We start from the raw sequence: 25,448 nt of genomic DNA, 5'->3' as shown, positions 1-25,448 counted from the left end.
TGGGAGCTGGGTGAGTAACTACCATTTGTCCCTTTGGAAATCTCTCCCTATGTTCCTACATTTCTAGTGATTTGGGCAAAAGTTAGACCTAGGAACAAGGAGCAGCAGAATGTGAATACAATAATCCTAATACCTAACAGACCTTGCATACCAGAATGTACTTACAGTCTGACCAGGTTCACCATCATCACCTTTGTCACCGGTGGGACCATCTTGACCCTAGGAGGAGGAAAATGAATTTTATATACAATACTAAGAATTGCCCTTCTCCAGTCTAGTGTGAAAGCAGTTCATTCTGACTGCCTCACTGAGATCATTTCTGAATGATTGGCACTTACAGCTGGGCCAGGTTCTCCAGGGGGACCAGGATCACCAGGAAAACCAACTGGACCCTGCAAAAGGAAGGAGAAAGATATCCCAAGGTCAGCTGCGGGACAGTTACCGGAGAACTCTAAAGCAACATATATTTGTTATTCCAGACACAACTGAAAGAGCTACTATACACAGCAAAGTCTTGAGCCACACAGCTCTGACATGTTCAGATCCCCAAAGCTGAAAGGATCCTAAGTTTTGGATCATGCCATCATACATGGAGATGAGCTGTGAAGTTCAGATCAGGATCCAAACTTTTGAAAAGTTCAGGGGTGTTAATAAACAATGTTCGGGTTAGCCCATTATAAACATGGGGCAAGTCATAAAAACTTTTCCAAACTTTGAGACTGTTTGGAGCTGGAGGTTTTGTTTTGATTAATTAAGGGTCATCATTGAAGTTTGGATCCAGATATGAATGAAGTTGGGGGAGCCTCAAGAAAGGCCTGGGGCAGGGGGTGACACCTGGAGGTTTGGGACAGGCCTCTAGCAGCAGCTTAGAATGTGAAGATAGAAAGTGATAAAACTGAACTGCCAGGCTGTTTAAAAACATAAATATCACTAAAATTTAATTCCATTGGACCAGCTCCTCAGCAGCTGTAAATCAACAGTATTCTACTGAAGCCAATAGTACAACCTGTATTTACGCCAGCTGAGGATCTGGCCCATTCTGTAGAGCATCTTTCACACAGGGAGCATCACAAAGCATTTAATGGCTCAAACATGCTGCCATACTTCCCAGTACAATGCCTACAGAATACGTTAAATGACTTCCAGAATGGTGTTCAGGCAATTGGAATCTCACGTTATTGGTAGAAGCCTAAGACCCATCTGTTAAGACATATTAATAACTCCACCACCTCCTCTAGTATTTCATGCCATCCTTGCTTATCACATACTATAGTTCTTCAGCCAGTGAGCATCAAAGCAAGAGGCAAGAAAACCACCATGCCATTCTCAGCTGGTGTAAACTGGTTCGCTCAACTGATGTCAATAGAGCTAGGATGATTTACATTAGCTGAGGATCTGGCCCTAGAGGTGCAAATCCCAAATGAGGAAATACAGTCATTTACTAAACAAAACTTACTTCGCCTTTTAAATCGCACATATACTGTTCTGCAAAGTGTGCTCTTGTGCAGAAAGCCTACGCCCCACTTAGACCTTACGATAGGATTTTACATGAGAAGTGAACAGGACATAGAGCTCGAGGTAGTCATCTGTGAGAAAAGGACTGATCATTCTAGTATTATCTGAATATACTATAAACTAGGACTATTTGTCCTTAAAATCCCAATGGAATTGGTTTGAAATTGGGCACCACTAGAAGTATGGTTCACTTGACTGTTAAGCCATCTCAACTTTCCTGAGCATCTTTGGAACACAGCTTTCAAAAAGGAACGCTCCGTTTAACACTCTTCCTATATGATGGGCTACTTACAGGGCTACCTTTAGGTCCATCATCACCTGGTGGACCTTTAGGGCCAGGAGGACCAGCAGCACCGGAGGGGCCTGCTTCTCCCTTTTCACCTCTTTCTCCTTTAGGACCCTGCAGGGAAAACAGGATTTTCCATTAGGTAGAGAAAACCTGGTATTTACTTATTTGTTTTATATGTTCAATTACACCTCTCAGAACACCTGGACATTATTTATTATAAATACCTGTTCTGAATAATTAGACGGCCCCTGTGTTGTTCTTATTAAGGCCTGTTTTATTTCACAACTGTTCTTTTTGGTTAAACGTACCATAGCATGGTAAGGCCAGCCTGCTGTAAGCTGCAGCCAATCACAGTCTGTTCTGCCCACTGCCGTCCACAACCCTTCCTTCCAAAATGGAGGATGAGTTCAGTCTCTGCATCCTTACCCATCAATGCCCATTATTCCACACAGCACTCTAAAAGAACCTGAATTTCCAACGCCTCAAGGCAAAGCCTGGGGAAAGACAGGCCTGAAAAACCTTAGACTTTCAGGGAGCACTGGGGGGGGAGAATGAATTCCATTGTCCTGATTCTCTTAATATTTCTGCTAAGTCTAACCACTTGCCTGAGAAGTCCATTGTAAAACAAAAATGCCATGCTTTGGCAAACAAAGGAGATCTGCTGAGCTTTCTAGGCAATTCACACATGTGGGGCCAAACTCACCATAATGAGAGGGATCGTCATATTGTTTACCCTGCCTTGCAACTGCTCTTGAAGGCACTAATCCTATTCAGTTTCAGTTAAAACTATGCTATACATATAAATGTACCACTTACCGGGGGACCACCCTCTCCAGGAAGACCAGGCTCACCAGATTCACCAGGTTCACCCTATAGATTGGGGCAAGGGGGAAAATCAAAAGGTTATAGATTGCTACTGATAGCACACCATGGTGGGGTGTGTAGAAAGTTCCTCTTCAACTCAAAGCAGGCACCCATGTCCAGCAGTGAAAAAGGTAGAGCTGGTCAGTAAATGGGAAAGTAAATTCCTGGAAATTCTGGGGAACTGGTCATTTGTGGGGTTTTTGGTCAAAAATTTCCAACCAGCTCTTGTTAAAATGTTCTTTAGAATTAATACTCCTAGCCAGCCTGTATGGACCCATCATTGACTGCATTTTCGCCCTGTCATGATATGTCTTAATCCTGACTGCACAATGTTATCTGAAAGTACACTTCAATCTCCATGACAATTACATCCTTGGATTCTCTAATGAGACCACCAGCAAAAGTGTTAATTAGTTCCCATTGTGATGGCAGTTCTTGGACACCTGTCCAATAGGAACTAGAGAGACCCCCATCAACATTTGTTTTGTAATCAGGACAGTCCTTAGATGGTAAAACTTTCAGTCACTACCGAGCTGGGCTGGATTTGAAGAAGTTTGGAACACCTGGTCTATATTCATTACCAATGGACAGAACTGTCTACGTCCCCTCTCCATTTTAAACCGTTGCTGGTAGCTTAATGGAGAACTTCCTGGTTAACAAGGCCCTTGTGCAGCATGAGTACCACAGCTCAAGTTGCAGGCCTGTTTCCGAGTAGCAGCCGTGCTAGTCTGTATCCGCAAAAAGAAAAGGAGGACTTGTGGCACCTTAGAGACTAACACATTTATTTGAGCCTAAGCTTTCGTGACCTACAGCTCACTTCATCGGATGTTTCTATTGATGTCCATGGCAAGGCTCCCACTGATTCAATGGAAGTAGAATCAGGCCCGACTCAGCATGCTTTACCTTCTCTCCTACAGCTCCAGGATTTCCTATTCCACCCGGAGGACCTTGTGGACCATCCGCTCCTGGTGGTCCGGATGGACCCCTGGGCCCAGGGGGACCTGGTGGGCCCTACAAGAAAGGAGAGGCATAAGTAATTGGTGAAACAATAAAACTTTGGTAGCAGATGCTGATATTGATTATGAAACTGCTGAGGAATTGGATCTCACTTACCATTTGTCCAACATCACCTGTTTCTCCCTTCTCACCAGGTGGTCCAGGCAAACCCTGTGGAAATATGATTATATGGGATATTTTTAGTGGGTTACATCATAAGAGCAACATAGGGACTTATAACCCCAAATATCACATGTCATCGGAAATTACCTGCAAGCCCACTGGCCCTGGGGGACCAGGGAAACCTCTTGGACCTTCATCACCTTTCTGACCAAAGAGGCCTTGTTGTCCTCTTGGACCTGGCTCCCCATCAGCTCCCTAGAGGGAAAGAGATTAGCATTGTTTAATTATAAATACATGTTATATCTGGGCCCTCATCCCCATCTTCCATTGTAGTCAATGGCAAAGCTCCCACTTTTCTCAATGGGAGCAAGCTGGGTCAATAATTACGGTAGTTATTAATAATAGCAATAATACTCACAGCTGGACCTGGTTGACCAAGTGGACCTTGTGGTCCAGTAGGACCCGGTGGACCCTGTTTAGAAAAAAGATGTTCAATCGTACGGTTAGCAATACAGACTAAAGTAATCATCGGGTATGGAGAACACAAATGTGCACAATCTAAGAATCAACTCTCCAAAATTCTGAAGTGTTGAAAACAAATAAAAGAGAAAGGGCCTAACTGGGCTCTCACATGCGCCAGTATCCATTAGTTTGATGTCTAATGGATGGAATCACACGACTGCAATCTAGGATGAGTGTGAACAGAATCACACCCTAACATAACTTTTACTATATAGTGCAAAACAATTAGGGGACAGAAATCTTTCTGGAAAGTGAGGAACAAAGTTATGTATTACTGTGTAATATAATATGTGGCCAATAGTTATAACACTACCTCAGAAAACTGTATGACTAGAAGATTACGGTAGCAGAGGTAAATGCTCAAGGGACAGTAAATGCCAAAGCTAAGGTTGCTCTCAGCGTCTTACCTCTGCCCCCCAGTATATATGCGCTACATATGGGTTTAACTCTATGATCGTATGATATTTCTCCAATAATGTAAAATAATGCCATCTAATTTTTTTTACAAGCTTAACTACTCGTGCAGCATCTTTTCCACTCCTGGAAATTTTAACTGATAGGGGAAAGTCTTGGAATGCTATGAACAACTGAAAAGAGGGGTCCAAATGAATATGCAACTTCAGCTATAGGGGCTACTCCTGCTGTAGTAATGATGGGGCTGTTTCTGCAATGTTAAAATAAGGGGGCATTATACGAGGCCCATTTAAATGTATTCCACTAGAAGACCCTCCATTGAATTTTTCTTTTTACATTCCAGTCTTCTTCTTTCTTGCCACTTCCTTATTTGGGGTTGGTGACTTTTATAGCCTTCTTCCATAACACGTGATCATTTGCCAAACTGTCGTGCAGATAGGTCTCTCTGAGATTCACTGATATCCTGTCCATGTACTGAGCTCTCATCTCCCCCATTGTCATCTTTCATCCCCAATCACTGCAAGCTCTTAGATCTCTGCTGGATATGCCCATAGCAACGTAGCCTAGCCTCCCTCAACTTTAGGCTCATTACAACCTCATTACATTTCCTGTCATGGAGTGTCCAATCATCTGACCACCTCAACATCTTCATTTCCATGGTGGAGAGCACACTGATTTCCTTTCTTGTAGCTGGCCAAGTCTCTGTTCCATACATTAATTTAGGTAAAATTACAGTTTTATACACTCTACCTTTTAACCTTTACTTTTTCCTTCTCACATTATAATATGTGTAAAAAAAGGGGTAAATACCAGAAGAAATTATAATTAAATACTTAGTTTTATATTTCCATCAAATAATGGAAAATCCCCATCTTGCAGAGGTCCCATCAGACTAGCTGCTGCCAAAGACATTGTCTAGGACACGTGGAGGACAAAAGGGACTGCGAAATACAAAAAGGCTCATCTTTTTTTATAACAAAGTTCCAGCTTACCTGTTCTCCTTTGTCACCCTTGCTTCCTTTCTGGCCTGGTTCTCCAATCTCGCCCTGTTGGACACAAATGTGTAGAGATATGTCCAGAGCTCAGTAACTACTTGTGTATCTACATACTCAGATGACATTTCCCCCTACATTCTGGCATGTCTGAGGCCTGATCCTAGAGAAGCCAACTCATGTAGAACTTCCCAGGGGAGTTATGGGACGGGAGGCAGGATCGGGCTCCCAGGGTGCAATCAGTTTTTTTAAACCTTTTTTGAAATCTTTCCTCACCTGCTGATAGATAACAAAAATTTTATTATGCTAAGCTTGTTGGTGGAGAAAGCGAAAGTGAGAGGCATATTTCCGTACTAACCATCTCTGAATATCCTGCTGTCCAAAGGAGCTTATTGTAGGTGTTGGGGAAATGTAATTAATTTTGGAGAAGATAGCAAACTGGAGCAAGGCCAATAGAATAGGCTCATAGGAGGGTAACTGACTGGAACTTAGTACATAGTTTTGTTGATGAGGAATAGAATCCAGCCAATTCTGTCTCAGCTATACTGACTCTGCAGGGCTAGCGCGACGTAAAAAGCAGTAAAAATGTAATTATGTCACTAAATGGAGCAGATCTGAGTCCGAATACACAGAAGCAACAGGTCTGCCAAATGGGAAGGGGCTATTTTGCATGGGTGCTTCTTGGAGTAGAACTGTACTTAAGAGGAGATTTTTCTCACCTTATCCCCGTCTTCTCCTGGGGGGCCAACGGGACCTGCTGGGCCTGGGAGTCCAACTGGGCCCTGAATACCATCACGACCAGCTGGGCCTTGCGGGCCTTTCTCACCCTGGAGGTACCATGAACAGGCATGTTAAACAATACTCTCTTCCATCCTCTAATTCAAGCATAAAATCCCATTAACTTCACTGCTTATCATCTGCCAGTAACCTTTCCTTGTGTTTGCATGTATATAATAGAACCAGTATCTGGCAGACATTTTATAGGTCGATAAGGCTCATGGTCGTAAGCTAGCCGTAATTTCCATCTCAAAAGATAAAGAAAGGAAAAAGTGTATCTGACTGTGAATACAAAGATTTTGCTACTTTAATGGTATCATAACATTTTATCTTGACTTTTCTATCCCGTCTCTTTCTCTGAGTGATGAACAAAACTTCTTCAACCATTTGTCATTTCCAAGAGCCAACTCCCACTCTAATTAATGAAGAGTAAATGCTAATTCTACATATGGAATAGACAGAGTTCCTTCTTTCTTCAGTACCAGAGCCATTGACCTATGTGTTTGGTGAACTACTGAAAAATACTTTAAGTGAATAGGGCAACCACTGCTGGCTTCTTGCTTAAATATTTACTTTTTTGTATCCTTCAGAGGGAGTCATCAATTGAATTCACTTTTGTTTATATGAGCTGAAGAGCTGATGTTCTCCACGTCCCTAGCACAAAATTTAATTGTGTCTGAATCCTGCTATAAATGATTAGATGCCAGATAAATTGCATATTCATCTCTCCAATAACACGTTATACATATGCTTTGCAGCATAGATGTTCATAAAGCCGTTTCAAGAGGAAATGCTTGCTGCAGGTCTAGCTGCTAAAGCTTTCAATAAACCATCAAATGCAGGAATTAGTGGGGAAAAGATCACCTTGAATAACACAAATAAATCAACACAAATGTCCTACTTCTGTCTGAAATCTTTGAGGCTAGCATTTGGCCATTTCCCTGGACGTGAGGCTGACTGTGATGAGCATGATTCAAAAGCAAACAGTCAGTGATATACATCCTCACAGCAGCTTAGGCATGGCATGAGATAGGCAAATAGCCTGTGAGCTGTAGCTCACGAAAGCTTATGCTCAAATAAATTGGTTAGTCTCTAAGGTGCCACAAGTCCTCCTTTTCTTTTTGCAAATACAGACTAACACGGCTGTTACTCTGAAACCTTAAATAATGAACTACACACTATCCAGTTCTCACATGGAATGATACGACTTATTCCTACAGAATGAAAGAGCTGTTGGTTTTCTCAGGCCTGTGGATGCACAAAGTAATATATTGCAGGAGCACAGCCAGAGTCCACTTCAGGTCTCTATCTATGTATCTACTTTCCCACCCATCTATCAGGTAGATTCTTATACTGAGGCCCAATGCTGTAGCGTAGGATCCAAGCAGATAGCTATTCCTGAATGTTTCTCCCTCCTCACTCCATAGAAAAAGTGCAATTTTTGAATCACAACTCAACATTTGACATCAAAGTGGACTGTTTTAACCAAACCACCATTACTATGATTTCATATGTTTATAATGCAGCAGCACCCAAAGACCCCAACTGGATTTGGGATCCCACTTCACATACATATGGACTAAGCTTTTCAGGCAGGAACAGTGGAAGAACTATTGCCGGGATATCTGGAAGAGGATAGTTATTCCTTTCAGAAATGCATTTTAGTAGTCCCTATGGTGCAAGGAGGCATTGTCCTTTCAACGACGAAAATGATAATCCCAGTTGGTTCTTCTGGACTAGCTTTAGCATGGTTTTGCAGTGAACATGCTATATGGAAGTAGCAGACAGTTGTCCAAGCATGGTTTAGCTTGGTGAAGTGTTAGCACCAAGCAGCATCAACTCACTGCTGCAGGCATCCAAACCCTCAGCCCCCATATGGAGACACATTCTGGGCAGCACAACGGTATGCAGGCTCTGGCTCTCAGGGCACCATAGGGCAGTTGAGGATGACCACTGTATGTATAAAACAGATGGAAGGAGGAAGATCCGGGCTGCAAGACAGTAGGGCTAAGGATTTTTAGACCATTCTTGGCCACTCTTTTCATAATGAAACCAGCTGTTGCTACTTTCATTGCTTACCTCGATATGTTCATGGTGCATAGGCCCAACAATGGCTATTAGCCAAGATAATCAGGAATGCAACCCCATGCTCTAGGTGTCCCTAGCCTCTGATTGCCAGAAGCTGGGACTGGACGACAGGGGATGGATCACTTGATGATTACCTGTTCCGTTCATACCCTCTGGGGCACCCGGCATTGGCCACTGTCGGAAGACAGGATACTGGGCTAGATGGACCATTGGTCTGACCCAATATTACCATTCTTATGTTCTATCTACAACACCACTATTGTAAGGTGACTTATTCAGTTATATACATTTTTGTTTAAGATACATTAGCCCACATTCAGGTCAGTATTTATCCAAACACACACCGTCAGCCCTGTACTATTTTGTAGATTGCAACAATTATTTTCCTCTTTCTTAAGGTTCAGACTTTAATAGAAGATTTTTTTGCACGTCTTAAAAAAGGAGGAAATGCAAAGACACATGGGAAAAGGAAGAGAAGAAAACATCTACATTAAAGATGCCGTGGTTTGGTTCTCATGTGTAATGCTGAGGGTGAAATGAACTGCCTAGGAGAGCATCCTAAGAGTGGTTTTCACCAAGAGGAGTGATGCCCTGTCATTTCAACCTCCACCACCTGGTTTGAGAATAGAATCTACACACCCTGTCTCTCTGCCTGAAGCCATTTCTGACCTTTGGACCTTACACACATTGTAGAACAGACATTCAACAAGGCGTTGCAAGATCACATTCCTACTGCAGGGCTCACCTGTGGCATCAGTCTAACACGGTTAAGAAAAGTGGAGAGACAGACAATAGTTCCACTACAGTACAGGTGAGATTTTCAAAAGCAGTCACTGCTGGCATAGCTTTGTTCTCCTAGAAGTCAATGACAAAACTCCCATCAACTTCAACAGAGCCCTACATCTCCCGTTGAATGAAAACAATCATTAAAGATGGTTCCCTAAAGCAACTTGCTCTGAGGGGAATGCGTCTGCCTTTCTCTTCTGCCTGTGCTTGCCTCACTTGTTTAGTCTCACGCACAGCACAGTTCCAGTGCCTGGGCTTACAATGGCAAAATCTGCCACCACCCATGCAGCAGGATTTCGATTTGAAAAGCTGGCAAGGCTGCGGACAACAGAAAACAACTTGACTTTCATCTAGCACTGAGTCATCCAGGATTTACTATACACAGGCCTACCCTCCTGCTTGCACCAGTTTTGAGAAAATAGCAAGAGAACCAGTTAGCACCTACTAACTCTCCCAGAATACAACCTTAGAGAAATCCTTCCTTGGTACAGAGTTGGGAAGCAGTTGAAAAGGTTGGTTCGATTTTCTTTTCTATAACTGCTACAGATTGAAACATGTTTGCTGCCTTCAGGAAAGCTAAATGTGCCTGGGGTTTTAGTAGAGGGTTTTAGTAGAGCCACTTTAGTAAGTGGCTCATAGAAGACATGAAAAACAGAGAATCAGAGAATTTGTCCCAACTGTGCCTGCCATGGAGTTTTCACAGGGGCGCATGGGCACAGAGAGACACACACACTGAGGCATATTCACCCACTTGAACTTGGATACCATACTTACTGGGGCACCCTTTTCACCAGCAGGTCCTGGAGGTCCTTGGGGTCCGGGTCTTCCTGGTAAACCAATTGGGCCAGCTGACCCAGCCGGACCTCTCTCACCAGGAGAGCCCTGTTGGCAGGGGAGGAGAACGGAAACAGTCATTAGGCATCACATGTATTAAAAATAACAGAGGGAGAAAAATTAGGATGTAGAAAATGTATTAAGTGCAAAACTCAGCGGGTAAAAGAGCGAGTGTGATGGTGCAACTGCCATGCAATGATCCTGCACTATAAGTCTGAGGGATCCTGACTATTTTAATTTTAATTAACATCACTGGAATGGCTGGGTTCTTCTCTGGATGGCACCGGAGCTCAGTTGCTGGGTAAACATTATCAGAGCTTGGAACAAGCGCACAAGCCATTTTACTGCTAATGTAGCAGAGCAATAAGGGTTTAATGATGAATATTCTCTTCTGGAAGGGCTGCGCTGAATAGGGAATCTCAACTGGGATAGCTTTCAATGGGCCAAAACCTGAGTGGGCTTCAAGCTGGTGACTAAGGGCTAGTCTACACTGGCAACACTGAGAAGGCCCGCCTCTGTGTCCAAGCTTCCAGGCAAGGAACGGGGTTGGGCTGCATCGCTCGACATGAGCCGAGGCCTGACTTCCTGACGGCAGAGATGAGCCAACCGGCACAGGTCTTAGCTTGCCCCCAGCCCTGTCCTTCCCCTTGCAGGGAGTAGGGGACTGTCCCCTACCAGCCTTCTTCGAATTCTTGCTGGGGGCGTGGATTGGGATCGGTGCCAGCTTGTTGCCGGCGGGGCACCACGCACCAATGCCAGGGTGCTGTGTGCCGAGTTGGACGTCTGCTCCGGGGCTGGACTCCATCAGGAGCGCTTTGAGTCTCATCTCGCTCTCTTTCTTGGTCCTAGGTTTAAAGGACTTGCAGATTCGACACTTATCACTTATGTGCCCTTCACCAAGGCACCTGAGATAGCTACTATGTGGATCGCTCATGGGCATGGGCTGTTCGCAGCGATCGCAGGGCTTAAAGCCTGGGGATTGGGGCATGCCCTATTCCCTGGTTAGGTCCCCGACAGACTAACTAAACTCTAACTACTGCTAAGGACTAACTAACTCAACTACTAACTATGTACACTAACTTTACAAGAACTCTAGTTCGTACGAACGAAGCCGAAGCAACGTTAGTAAGAGCAGCAAACATCCTGTGAACCATCACTGGGGCAAGAAGGAACTGAGGGTGGGGAGAGCAAGCGGTGCCCTTCTACCACGCCATGCGGGCGCCACTCCAGAGGGTGCCAGAGCCGCTCCCCTATGGATACTGCTGACAGAAAAACTTCCGGCACCGGTGCATGTGGTGAGCACACACACCTAATGTGGAATGGACGTGAGCAAGCACTCGAAGAAGAACTAAAGGCTCAGTCTCCATGTTGCCAATGCCCTGAGCCATCTCATCCCCTCAGCACACCATGTATGGTCAACAGAGTTATAGGGCAGTGACCAAGTTATCATACATGTGTCTCGTAAAATAAAGGGATACCCAAATATTGATTAGTTAACACCAAAAGGGAAAACGGGTAACTGCTTGTGAACAGCGATTAGGCCTCAGTAGTTACTTATTAGGCCTGTAATGTGTTAGGTAGTGCCGATAAATGACAAAGAGCCAATACTTACTGCTGGGCCTGGTGGACCAGGGGGACCTTCACTGCCTTTCAGCCCAAGAGCTCCCTGCAACCAAAAAGAGAGAAGAAACAGCATCATTCATTGGAAAATATGATGTACTGTATATTGCATCACATAACACTATCTATTGCATCACTCCAGTGGGAAGGACAAGAGGAGCTTTTACTTACAACTGGGCCAGGGAGACCTCTTTCACCAGGGAAGCCTCTTAAGCCAGGAGGGCCATCTTTTCCTGGAAGGCCAGCAGGTCCCGGGTCACCCTGTAACGGGAAAGGTTAATAGTTTAGAATCTTTGGAATCAGTAAGAGCCTGGCTTCTTTGGCCAAGATGTAATGGTATACAAACTCTTGTTAGGATCTGGAACACTAAGCTTCTGTTCTGAATCTGATCTCTTCATTCGTCCAGCCTAGGATCTATCTACATTCTTCCTGACTCCAGGATCAACCGATCAGCAGCGTGTCATACTGTCCTCTTGTTAAACATGAACAGCTGAAACACCTACTAATTGTCTACAGAAGCCACGGACAGGGATGGCGCTGCAGAGTTCAGATCCAGGTTTGGATGTGGAATCTGTATTTTGAAGGTCTGTGCTCCTAAAGTTCAGGGCATGTTCAGGTCCCTCATTCTGGTTCAGCTCATTCTCAAGAGAGGTGTTCATAGTGAAATTCTGATCCAGGTTCATGTCCAGCCACTCCAAAATTTGGAGGTGGCGGACAGGTGGTACAGTTTGGGGTTTCTGGCTTGGGCCCATCCCAACTTCATACAAATAGAAATGTAACCCGATATGGTTTGCTCACAATCAGGGATGTTCTCAGATCAGCTCATGCCAAAGAGCATTGTAATGCAAATCTCAGCCCTTTCAGCTCTCATGACCTAGTCTGCACCTGCAGCCAGGTCGCTAGAGATGTATGTGTTTAGACTTGCATGCCCAGCACAATGGCAGATACAAATCATACCTGAAAAAAAGAAGCCAGTACTTCTGAAAATTAACCTCTCAGTGTTATCCAGTCAGACCCCCCAGGGGTCACTTATTACTCAGACAGAATGAATGAGCCTGATTCTAACCAGGACTGGTCCTCTCCTCCATCCCTGTTGCCTGAACATCATGCTCCAATGCATACCTGAGCTCTGAATGAAATATGAAGTCAGATCAAATGTACCAACAATGTACCTTGGTTCCTTCCTTTCCAGCCAGGCCAGGTAGACCTTGCTCACCTGGTGGACCCGGTGGACCTGGATGCCCACGCTCACCCATTGGACCCGTCTCTCCAGTAGGACCCTAAGAGAAGACCAAAAGATACAGAGCGAAGAGTTCAATACTCAAGAGACAAAGAGCGAGAAAAATCTGTCCATCAGTGAATGCCATTCACAGCTGTAGTCATCCACCCCCTTTAATGGGCAGCCCTTTCCTGCCTACCTGCTAATACCCACCCCCAGAGGTGCTAGGACCGACATTCTGTCAAGCTCACTGGCACTGTGAGTGAGGGAAGTCTCCAGCATCTCCAGTGACTTTTAGGACGGCCCCAGTTAAATCTGGCAACCCTCACTGATGACTGAAAAGCTGCAGATGCCAGTGCCCAAGCATGGCTTATCTCTGTAAAAATGTGGACCCCATTTCAGACTCTCCTTTTCTTCCACCAGCGATGTTTTAGGGGGATGCTAGTGCAGTCTTTGGGAAGGCAATGTGAATGAAAAGCTAATTTCCTTGGAGTTCTTCAATAAACACAATCAGATGAAGCATGTCGTTCGTTGTGTGTGTCTTTTGTTCTCCCACCACAGCTGCCACTTTTAATTCACTAAGGCAGCATTTCCATTACCTGGGCCTATAACACTGAAACAACAAGCGCACTGAAAGGTCACCATATTCATTCAGGCCACTTTTACCACCCAAAACTGAAAACCATCATATCAAATGCATGGAGCATTCCTCTTAGGGATCACCTAAACTAGGTCAGAGGGGCCATCCCAGATCATCATCTTATTACTCAAGCACCAACATTAGAAATCAAACAGCAGGAAGGCTCCTATAGCTCCTACTTGGTTTTGCTCAGTTGTAGTATTTTTATTGACCACAACGGACAGCTATCATTTGTCTTATTTTCAGTTACATACTTGTTTTGCATTGTTATCCAAATAAGGCAATTTCGTTCTATCTAAATTCTCCTTGAAGTTTCAGCTGGATACAGCATTTTCTTCACGTCATTGTCCTAACAGTGTCACTGTGCACCGTTAATAAGACACTTAGTTTTACTTCGGAAGGGACTTCATTCCAGTGCTGGATAAAACTGCATCTCTATGCAGTTTGTATATCCATTTGTTAGGTGTGAAATGAAAGTAGCTGTATAAATGTGCAACACTAGGTCACTTCAGAATGAAAGTAGCTGTATAAATGTGCAACATTATTATTATGCTTAAGGTTTTATTGGAAAGTTTCCAAAGTGCACGATAACCCTGCCATGTCTTTCTTGTACTGGGCATAAATAATTGATTAACTTTATGACTACATAAGATAATTATTGATCACCTAAGTACTATACATGGGGTCTAATGGTAATGAGCATGGAATGAACAACCGATATAGACTAGAACACAACACAGTAATTATCCTGCAATTTCTGTCGTAAAGTAGATTCTGATATGAAGAAAAATGTTACTTGGTGGTAATTAATCATTTAATTATGGTATTTGATAACATATGATTCACATAGAATCATGTATTTACTTTGAATTGTAATTGTAAGGGGATTCTGTGTGTCTTGATAAATTGCAGGGTGACACTTACTGTAGGTTGAATGATAAACAGTGATGTCACAGTCCTGCATATTACACTAATTCTACTTAATAGATCCAAGTGCAATTGCCACGCAATCTGCTTTATGTTTTAGAAGATGGAGATAATCATATACTTGCCCTTTAATACTGAACTTTGCCATTTATCTGAGAGGACATGTTAATTACTATGTAATTAAACAGTGAATACCTTCCCATGTAATCAAAGCAAGGAGAATTTGTATATAATCAGTCCCCATTCATTCTAAAACCTTAACAATACAAATGATATTATAGAAACTGATCCAGCACACACTTATTCAAGTAGGTAGCCATACTGACTTCACTAGGGCTGAAAGGGTTTTGCAGACTCGGGCAGTGTTTTAAGAATACATTAAATAGTGATGCATTTCCTTATGATGACATTGAACAGAAATGTTGCATTGCCATGAAACGTACCAACGTGGCCATATTTTGTGTCGCCATTCAATATTGCTTTTAAAGCTTTGTTACTTAAAATCTTACAATATGGTTCTATGCAAGTGTCTATTATAACCAGAGGCAGGATGAGAAATGGGCCAATTTCGGGCCTGATTGTGATCTTACACCAATTTTTAAACCAGTGTAATTCCACTAATTTCATTGGCATTACCTGATTTACACCTGCGATAGGGAGATCAGAGCCGGGACTTTTACTCTCATTTATACAGATGCAAATCTGGTCACGTCACTGAGCAGAATGAGAGCATGACGACTTTCCAGAACTTCGAGGGAAGTTTTTCCTAAAAGCTGTATTCTGAGAGATACCTAATGCCTTGACTGATTGGGCTGGTGAGTGAAAAATTTCAGAGTTAAATTTCACACACAATGGAAAAAAAGAGAGGTTTGGGTGTTCACAACCATGTCTGACCAGGAACATAAGGATGCCAAATACCTATCGCTGTTCCATAGCACCCCTTTGAAAATCCCAGCCTCTGGTCTGTATATTCTATTCATCGTCCTATTAGCTAAGATAAACAAGAGCGTCTATAATCTGATGTGGTTTGTCAACAGGTGTGAGCAGGGCAGGACCGCTGTGAATGCTGCGTTCATTTCTTACCTGCGGGCCAACAACACCTGGAGGGCCTGGAGGACCTGTCTTGCCTTGGAAACCCTGTTTTAAAAGAAAAATGAATCATAATTAGCCACAAGACATAGTAATACAAGAATCTCAGCATGCTACTTGAGAGTATCAAGCTCAGCATGCTCTGGTAAAACTTACTATCAACTACAAAAGAATGGAAATCCCAAAAGACACTAAAAGGAGGAAATCAAACAGGAGATGGGAAATATCTTTCTATTTATTCACAGGGGCAAAACAAGAAAAAGAGATTATCAAACCCTTTCAACTATGGCTGTGATTCCTAGAGGAAACACTCAGTAAAGGAACTAGTTGTTTATAATATACAGGGCAGACCCACAGATGGCATAAATCAGCAGAGCTTTATTATTTCAATGGCACTATGCTGATTTACCCCATCTGAGGATCTGGCCTTACATATATATGTAAGCACTTTTATACATATAAAACACTTTCCCCAGAATTTGTGAACCTGGAGGAGATATTAAAAAAGAAATCTTTATCGGTCTTAGTAATAACACGTGAGATTATTAAAGTTGAAGGAATTTTAAAATTCTAATTCCCTTTATTCCTATTCCTTATGCTGTTGGTTTCTGTTTTGTGCTTTGCTCAGTCCCAGCTTTGAGACTGGACTGCTGCCTTTCGCTTTCTGCCTACAGTCAGTTTCACTTCCTGGTTCTAATGGGGTAGCACAAGGATGTTGTGTTTGAGTTTCCAAATGCTATTTGCTTTTTTTTTTAACCAACATTTGTTGCCAACAAACCATAAATACATTTCTCTTTGTGTCTTTCTGAAATTATATTTGGAAATCTTGGCAGCTTCCAGTTGAAGCTGTTTAATGCAGTCCCTTGAAAAATGGCAAAAACATTCTTCTCTCCTTTCATTGATGCAGAGGTATTCTTGGACACTTACTCTCTTGTGGGCTCTACAGGTGAGCAGTACCGAATTCACAAACTTTGAAGGCCCTTGTTCAGCAAAATTAATACAGCTCAGCTCTGAAGTATGCTTAAAAAAACTCCTAATCTACATTGCCATGTGTTCCATGTGCGTGCAAGTAACTTCTATTGACACAGAACAGAGTATATGATACAAATAACTCCACTGACCTCAACGCACGTTATTCACACTAGGAGCAAATGATTTAAGTTGTTATTTAAGGAGCAAACTCCATGTACTTTAGCCATCAAGACTGTTTCCGAGATTTCCTAGGTAACAAGGTACCTCGGTAATTCTTCAGAGGATGCACTACTGACATTCATTCTGTAACCTGTATTTGTGATTAACCCACATTATTTTTAAGGGCCTTAGATGGAGCTTCCTTCTGCCACAGAGATGGATAAATATGTTTTAACCCATCACTACTCTGACATGCTAGAAAGCTACTGAGCACAACTCTAGATGCTTGCAGGACCACAGAATGTGTGTTGCAGTTGATGGGAAAATGGTGAGCACTTCCCACAAAAAATAAAAATCAGCAAATTTTGGAAAATGCAAAATATTTCAGCCATCTCTACAGGTTTTCTTTTTGAGGTGGAAGAAGGGTTTTCTCCAGGTCCCTGCCTGAAGCTTGAGCAAGGATCCCCATGATTCTCCCCATTTTATACACCTCAAATTTTAAACCTGACATCATGACCAATTATCCAAAGATGCTTCAGCACCCCTAATGCATGCTGGGCTGAAAGGGAAGTGGAATATGGACCCGAACTGAGATCTCTTGCATGCAGGTATAGAATGCTCCAGCTCAGCTACCAGTTTGGAACCATTATTTCATCTGCTTTTCTGTTCGCCCCCTCCTACTTCCCACCCCTTTCTCATGATGGCATAAGGAAACAAATCAACAATGAAAAAAAGTCACCTGAATTAGTTTAATAATATGGATTTGGTCAAGTGCAGTAATACTGAGAATTCAAGTATTGTGAATTCAAGCACTGTACTTGCCAGGTTAGTGTACAGTATATATTGAATGGCAGCAAGAGCTGGTGCACGAGTTATAAAAATGGGCCTGCAAGTCTTTGGCTTGTACAACTCCAGGCACAACATTGGAGGTTACTTCTGCAAACTGGTCCTTGCGTGACGTGTATGTTTGATCCCCTAGCAGAGTATACAATTAAACATTAAACCTGAAGGGCTTGTTCCAGTCAAAGGTGAATTGACACGTTTTTTTCTGAAAGTAATTGCCTAGTATAGGCAAATCATCAGCAGAATAAGATGAAGAAAACGACAGATAAATAAGTTTTTAACAAGTTAATTGAAAGCCACTTCTTCCTTCATTTGCATGCCAAGCTTGGAGTGTGATGCTCTGCTGTTTTTTTTCTTCAACAGCTGATGACATCAGACGCAAGCAGAGTAAAGACTGCAGCTCTTACTTGAATTCAGGTGTCCCTCCTGGAATTAATGATGATGTCAGGGAAACTAAATGCCACCTTCCAACCTCAGCAGGTCAAAACCTTTCAGTTCCCCTTTAAATTAATCTGAGAATACAGCTTTAGTGATCTAAAGTACCATTTGTGTCACTCCAAAGCCACTCTTAAGGACTGTACATAAATGTATAGCGTTGCACAGAACAGTATTTGCATTGCTCTGCTTATCCAAATGCCAGGCAAATTAATTAAACGTTTCTGTGACAAGTCAGGGGGAAAATGCATAATATGCAAAGCCTTTTTAAAGCTTATCTGCCAGGACGGGCAGTGAAGAAAAATGCAAAGCTCAGTAGAGAGGTTTTATTTCCCCGTAAATGAAATACCAAACACACGGCCGTCTATCAGCTAGCATGCAGCATGCAATGTTGACGAAAGCATAATTATAACAGTAGCAAATGAGTTGGATCATCACCAGCAGAAAAAAGGCACCAAGAAGAGGCAAAACAGAAAGATATGAATTTCTGCATCCAAAAAGTTACATTGGAAGAATATACATTTTTGCTGCAGAACATCCTTTATGCAAACTTTCCCAAAGGACAAAGAAAACAGAGCCATATAGTCATACCTTCTTCATGCCTCATCATTCTCCTTTGGTGAGAAACAATGCTTACATCTGCACAATAAAATCCTTTAAAATTGATAAAGCAGTATGCATATAAAGAGAGAGAATACACAGCAGGGGAACTAGACAGCCAGGAGCCACTCCTTGAGTCAAAGCCACATTTAGCATACGGTTATCTTGAGGGCTTGGGCAAAACTTTGTCTTGAGTCCCCTTGAGTTGCTTTAGATAAAGGGCAGCATCAGTGGGGGTGCCATTCCTATTAGTCTGCTAAAGCTGGCAGATGGGAGTGTGCTGCATACACGGGCATGTACAGCAAATATAGACTTCTTATTGAGTTCCCAAATTCCCACTGATTTCAACGATGCCAGGATTTCACCTTCCTGATTAAAATGAGCAGACAAAACAGCCAATAATTTTGGTCACGACTAGCCTTCCTCCAGATATGCATACACCAAAACTGTGCTGGAATTCCCTATTGCCGTGCAATAGTTCTTCATACTGGTAGTGTGACGTACTAAGGAGGAAAAGCAGAATTTATTCTCAGCGTTCTAGGTGGGAGAACAGATAAAAGCGCTTAGAAAACTGACCATTGACCTAAGCAACTGTAGTGTTAAATATTTTCCTCTGACGTAAAGGATGAATCCCATTCAAATTAAAACATCTGCTATCACAGAATAGCTGTGGTATAAAGCTCTGGAATAGCTTTACAATGTAATCAGAGCACAGACGTTTTAAAATTTGGGAAGTAATGAGAGAGAGAGAACATGGACAGTTTCCATAAAAGTCCAGCAAAGAGCTGTCCATAGAAATAGACTATCTTTCCCCTCTTAAGTGGCAAAGGCAAGATCAGAATTGTAGATCACTGGAGTTACAGAGGGAGTATGACCATTGGGACTGCATGGAAACCAACTGGTATGACTTTGCATCTTTTTCTCCATTTTCCTATACTATAAAAGCAAGTGCCAACAATATGATAATTTCTTACTTGTGTTATTCTGTTGATACAAAGATGACCTCAATAAATTTTTACCACTCTAGAGTGGAAGTTGAAATGTCCTAATCAGAAGTCAATACCCACTTACCTGATCCTGCAGCTCTTACACATGCAAATTTCCCATTGATTTAAGTGCAAGTTATATAAAAGTGTAAGAGCTGAAGGATTGCTCTCAGTGTATCTGTTTGCTGGTGTCTTCTCTATGAATGACATAGGGTGATGGGGGGGGAGGGGAGGGACAAAGAGAGAGAAAGAAGCAGAATGCGTGGCCTTCATGCAAATCATCATTAGACTGACCTGTCCTGCTCAAAAAGGTGTTGATTCCCATAGATCTTCCCATGTAGTTGAAGAAACACAAACCATTGGAATAAAACATGTGGCAACATCTCCTCAGCTACACAGAAGGGTTTAGATGAACCAACCAGCAAGACAGACTCAGGACTAATGATCTACCCAAGGTTTCCAGCTACTTACAGTTTCACCTCTCTGTCCGGGGTGACCGGGCAATCCATCCTTCCCTGGTGGACCCTAAAGAAGAAAAAAAGAATGACAAGGAATTTGAACAGGTTTCCAATAGTACCCTGTTAAATTGTACCATGCTGGTTGGTGTGTGTATAGTGGTACCAACGCTCTCCGCCGGATGGAATCAGATCTGCTCATGTGTTTGGACTCAGTCCTCCAAAATGCCGAATACCCTCAACTCCCATTTGTTTCAATGGGATGTGGCCTCATTCAGAGCCTTGCAAGAGCTGGCCCTTTTTCACAGACCCTCCAAAGATGGTGAATCCAATGGAGAGTCTTCCTTTGGATTAAAGGGTGGAGAATAGTCCTGACTCCACCCGAGGCAAGGAAATCAACTCCCAAAAGAGCTTCTCTGGGCACATCGCTGTTGTAGGAGTAAAGGTGATGCAGAGAGAGGGCTGATGGTTTTTAAACGCTACTGAGTCCTTAGGGAGTGGATTGTATATTACTAGTAGCACCTTGTTTGGTGAGTTAAAATCCGAAACTGCTGCGCTATTAAAACGGGTGCCTCTCAAATGCCTTTTATTGGGTATGTAACCACTTGTCAGTGAAGAAGCTAAGACTGAATTCGTGAAGGCGATAGCAGCTGGATAGAAAACACCCAGCACATTTCTTTGCTCATTCTGGAAGGAGTGTTACTTACAGGGGGGCCTTTTGGTCCAGGAAATCCAGTTGGTCCTTGAGGTCCTGGCGGTCCCTGGGATGCAAAATAATCCAGTAAAAGTGCATTAGATGTAACACACATTTTATTGTGAACTATTTCAAGAGTTTGGAAAGCAAATTGACAAGAGACATGTAGCACTTGCCCTGCAACCAAAGAAATATCAATAACACACATACAGTAACTGAGTAAACTTGTCCCTTAAAGGGAGTGCATGAATGAAAAATACCTCTGGGCAAAAGTACCAAAGCCTTTGGTCTAACTGGAAAAGGGGCTGTAAATGATAAGTGGGTCTTTAGGCCTATTGATTACCTCCTCGCATTTCTGCAATGAGATCTTTTCCCACCATGATTGATGTGGAAGGTAGATAGGAGTTACCAAAATCTGTATCTCAAACATGTTATGAAAAGACTTACAAAAACAAATTGGTCTTGTGACTTTAGGGCCATTACTCTCTGCAACAGTTTAACTGGGGAGTATAGAATATCTTCTAGGCTCTAGTAATTCAGCATGTTTACAGGTTTCAGTTTGGCTCTTGACTTTTTTTCTTGTCATCAACAATTCTCTCCCTGCCCCACTCGCTCACACACAATGTCAAAGTTGGGGGTATGTAACTAAAGAATAGAGACATTGTTTTATGTGAGGAAGATGAACGCAATTTTGTTTTTGCCCCTGGCAAATAGACAATTTACGGGCAGGAACGTAGAAACAAAGGAAAAAAAACAAGACTCCCCTATTGTTTGGACTGTTCTTGAGCTATACTTTGTAATGATCACCTGGAAAAGGGACACAGGAATTCTAAAGGTGCCATGCCTCCACAGAACTAGAGCCCAACTTGGTTAATAGACGAATGTGGATAGGTCTTCCTCCCTCTTCCTTTTCACCATGGGTGACCTTCATCCCTACAGAGTCTGGCACCCTGACTATACACCGCTGAAGTCTCACTTCAGCCCTGTCTTGAAGGGACAAGTGGGATTTAAGTGGTACCTAGGCTTTCTGTTGGCTGCCTGCACAGGGTTGAAATATTTTTAACCAGAATTTCACATTTTTGAATGACTTTTGGTGAGATGTCCACAGATCCCAGTTTCAGGTAGGTACTGGCAGGACCCAAGATCAGTTTTGTGGTTAAAGACTGCCTGTTCTAGGCATGCTTTTTCTTCTTTGCTAAAGGAACAGCCATTTCAGTTGTTTCTGCTGTAGCCACATCTGGCTTATCTTACCCTTTCGCCAGGAGGACCAGGGGGCCCATCACCACCAGAGTTGCCCTTTTAAGAATAAATAAAACATGGTATTAACCATCATTTCAGCCACTTCACACAAAGATCCTAAACGGCACCAGGCGAAATGGGGCAATCACTCAGCTTCTGTCCATGATCCTCTCTCCCCCTCCCCATATATTAATAAAACTGTATCGGAAACAATGGCCTATAATAAATGAGCAACAGACTGATTCACCTCCCCCCTGGCTGGCCCCCTCCGAACCCTCGCATTTCTGAATACAAATATAGAATAGATAATGCCAGTGGGCTTAGGTGATTTCTACCAGATAATAGTCTCATTCTGTGAGATAAATGCTGCGGCAAAGCCGAGGTACTTATCAAAAATTAATGTTGACACGAAGCCAAGACATTTTTATCTTTAAAGCAGCCAGTGCTGCTGTGACAATGTTTCATTACAAAGGCTTTATTTCCATTATGCCAAGCGATTGATATTCACTTAATCAGTTTATCTAGCGGATTCTGGCACAGCAGAGTGGCTTGCCCAGGGTGTAATTGACCCTCTGACTCCTGGTTGGCTGAGAGAACAATGTGTATTGTGTATGCCAGCCAATCGGAGACCATCAATCTTCATAAACAGCACTGTTTTGTTTAAAGATTTCTACAGTTTTGGTCATCTGAAGTGGTTCCTGTTACCCTACGGTGAAATCTGCTCCTTTCTAGAGGGGCCAGTAAAAGGTCTATGCATCCCCTGAAGTTCTACCTAAGTCCTCACAGAAAGGCTTAAGTAGGATTTGGGCTGGTTCTCAGCATGGGGGTGAATCTCACCGTGGGGGAATAAAAGCTCATGAAGGAACTGAGTTCATGCACTAAAGGCACACACTCTTCCCCCACCACAGTGTGAGCCAGTAACATTTTCAGGTGTCCGTAACTATCAAGATACCTTACACTCATTTTACAGTCGTGTGTCGGGTAAGGTGTCAACGTCCCTCCAGACGAGCGTTTAAGACCAGCTGAAGTCTGGGGCCCGGACTAACAATCTGAAGCCTGATTTTGTTGTTAAGGAGTGTTATTGCCCACCTCAAGACTGCAAAATAAGAATGCTGGTGTGTTGTTTTTTAAAGAATTTTTATCAGATAATAACGAAGTGAATAGCTGACAAATTCTGCTTATTATGAAAAGAAGCATTAAGTAATAATACTACATAGCACTTCTATTTAGCTTTCTCGCAAATAATTTCAACATGAGTTAATAACACAAATTAATTAAGTCTTCCTATAACCCTGTGAGGCAGGTGAGTATTATCATCCCATTTACAGATGGAGAAATGAAGGCAATTTACATGACTTGCCCAAGGTCACATTTTTGGGTCAGTGGCAGTGCTGGGAATAGAACCCAGGATTCCCGGCTCATAGTCTCTGACCCGGAGACATTTGGTTGGGTCATGATTGTTAGTTACTCTAGACTTTCATAGTGGAACATTTTCTCAGGAGGAAAGGAATATGGATAGTATGGGACCAGAAATTTTATCCACAGCTATTTCTTAAAACACAATTATATTTTCAATTACACTCAGTCTCCTAAAACCTACCTTAGGGCCAGGCTTTCCAGTGCTGCCCCTCGGACCTCTTTCACCACGTGGACCCTTAAAAAGACACAAATGAACAAGTCACCTAACGTTCCAGCACTTCCTGCTGCACAAGTGATATTTTGATTCTCAGGCCCTGATCTAGCATAGAAGGGAAGCACATGAGTAACTTTAAGACAATGAGTAGTCCCACTGAAATCAATGGGATGACTCATGAGCTCAAATACTTTGCTAGATAAAAACCTTAGCATGGGCCAAGAAAACTGATCTGACTTTGGTAAAATCTCAGTTAGTCAATTTACCGAAGCAAAAGCCAGGCCGAGGTTCCACTACCCCCAAACCATCAAAATCAACTAAAGAGCCAAATCCTGCTCATTTTATTCACAGGAATAGTTCTACAGACTTCAATGCAATGACTCACATGTGTAAAACGTGCAGGGTTTGGGTCAGAAGATTTCAGTTACATACACTCGCTATAATGGTTTGGATCTGGGTTCCATTCTAACCAAACCATCAATGTTCATGGGAGGTGAGGGAAAGGAAAAAGAGAGGAATTAGGCTAAAAATATTGCAGTTCTGGCCCATCTCCATTTGACAGACATCCTAGAAAAAATCAAGGCGGGAATTAAGCTCGTTCATATCCTCAGCCTATACAATCAACACATGTCCACTCAAGACATTGGATGAAAGGCTGACTCCATTGAAGTAAATGGCAAAACTCCCATTGACTTCCACAGAGCCAGGATTTCACCCACTGATTGACATCAGTTCAGGATCTAGTCACAGTGTATGTTTCATATTTTTAAGTGGGAGATGAACCACATTTGGATACCTGGGTTTCAAACTTTCCTAAAATCTAAGGGTTTGGTTTTGGTTGGCCTTTCCTATGGACAGGAAGCAGTTAGCAAAATTCAGATCTAGATCTATATTTCTAAACACCCCCAGTTGCAGGTTTTGGCTTGGGTCTTCCACTATGGGGAGATTTCTAGACACAAAGGTGCCTAACTCCTAATGGTTTTCACTAGAATTAGGGCACCTATCTAATTCTTCCACCCACATTTATAGTCTTAGAAACATGCCTTTGAAAGGTATTTTTAGGAAAAATGCATGATTACCGTTGGACCTCGTTGCCCCCTTGGACCTGGTTTGCCAGGCGTACCCTGGAATCAAAGAGAAGAAGTCTGTAACCAACTACACAACATTTATGGCTGTGCTGCAACATTCATTCAATGGCCGAGCTTGCATGGAGTGAACACACCTGTGGGGTTCACTGAACAGGAAACAAGCAGAAGATGGGCCCCAACAGCTTCTGAGATGCACTTTCCTTCTGATTTTTGTTTTTTGATAAAAGGAAAAAAAGGGTCACGCAGTCTGAAACCTCAAATTACATTTATTTGCCTTTTGTGATGTTTGAACAGGCTAGATTGTAATGTGAATGCTCTGATGAAACTTGACATGATAATTGGAACTGGCGGGTAGAACATCTGTTTTTCTCCTCTCTAATCTATTCTGCTGTACAGGGGGGTATTATCTTTCACAGAAGGATACAGGATTTTTTTAAAAAAATTTCTCCTGCACAAGAGTCTTTCTTCACATGCTTACAATGACATAACAAACAGGTAAACTCAGAGGAACAGCTATTTCTAGAGCTGGTCAAAGAAATGTAAACCCATTTCTACAAAAACATGTTGACATCTGAAAGCTGTTTTCATTTCAAAGTATTTGAAATGGGTTGATTTAGGATTGTTTCAAAGGTTCCAATTGGAATTTTCA

At 42.6% G+C, this 25,448-nt stretch overlaps 1 protein-coding gene across 3 annotated transcripts in view; it reads right to left on the bottom strand.

The window, feature by feature from the left end:
* Positions 1-25,448, bottom strand: part of COL5A1 (collagen type V alpha 1 chain) — a 252,466-nt gene that overhangs the window by 31,386 nt on the left and 195,632 nt on the right. For all 3 annotated transcript variants that reach the window (XM_048822900.2, XM_048822901.2, XM_075120566.1), the window contains exons 33-52: positions 24,791-24,835; positions 23,679-23,732; positions 22,091-22,135; positions 20,853-20,906; positions 20,162-20,215; positions 15,690-15,743; positions 12,993-13,100; positions 11,992-12,081; positions 11,813-11,866; positions 10,141-10,248; positions 6,435-6,542; positions 5,716-5,769; positions 4,206-4,259; positions 3,935-4,042; positions 3,782-3,835; positions 3,572-3,679; positions 2,621-2,674; positions 1,808-1,915; positions 339-392; positions 166-219 (exon numbers count right to left, since the gene is read on the bottom strand). In XM_048822900.2, coding sequence (XP_048678857.1) covers positions 166-219; positions 339-392; positions 1,808-1,915; positions 2,621-2,674; positions 3,572-3,679; positions 3,782-3,835; positions 3,935-4,042; positions 4,206-4,259; positions 5,716-5,769; positions 6,435-6,542; positions 10,141-10,248; positions 11,813-11,866; positions 11,992-12,081; positions 12,993-13,100; positions 15,690-15,743; positions 20,162-20,215; positions 20,853-20,906; positions 22,091-22,135; positions 23,679-23,732; positions 24,791-24,835 — 1,422 coding nt within the window. The remainder of the gene's footprint in view (positions 1-165; positions 220-338; positions 393-1,807; positions 1,916-2,620; positions 2,675-3,571; positions 3,680-3,781; positions 3,836-3,934; positions 4,043-4,205; positions 4,260-5,715; positions 5,770-6,434; positions 6,543-10,140; positions 10,249-11,812; positions 11,867-11,991; positions 12,082-12,992; positions 13,101-15,689; positions 15,744-20,161; positions 20,216-20,852; positions 20,907-22,090; positions 22,136-23,678; positions 23,733-24,790; positions 24,836-25,448) is intronic.

Source organism: Caretta caretta, chromosome 16 (assembly GCF_965140235.1).
Source record: "Caretta caretta isolate rCarCar2 chromosome 16, rCarCar1.hap1, whole genome shotgun sequence".
Taxonomy (NCBI): Eukaryota; Metazoa; Chordata; order Testudines; family Cheloniidae; genus Caretta; species Caretta caretta.
Note: the sequence above shows the minus strand (reverse complement) of the source record. Positions and strands in the feature narration are given on the sequence as shown.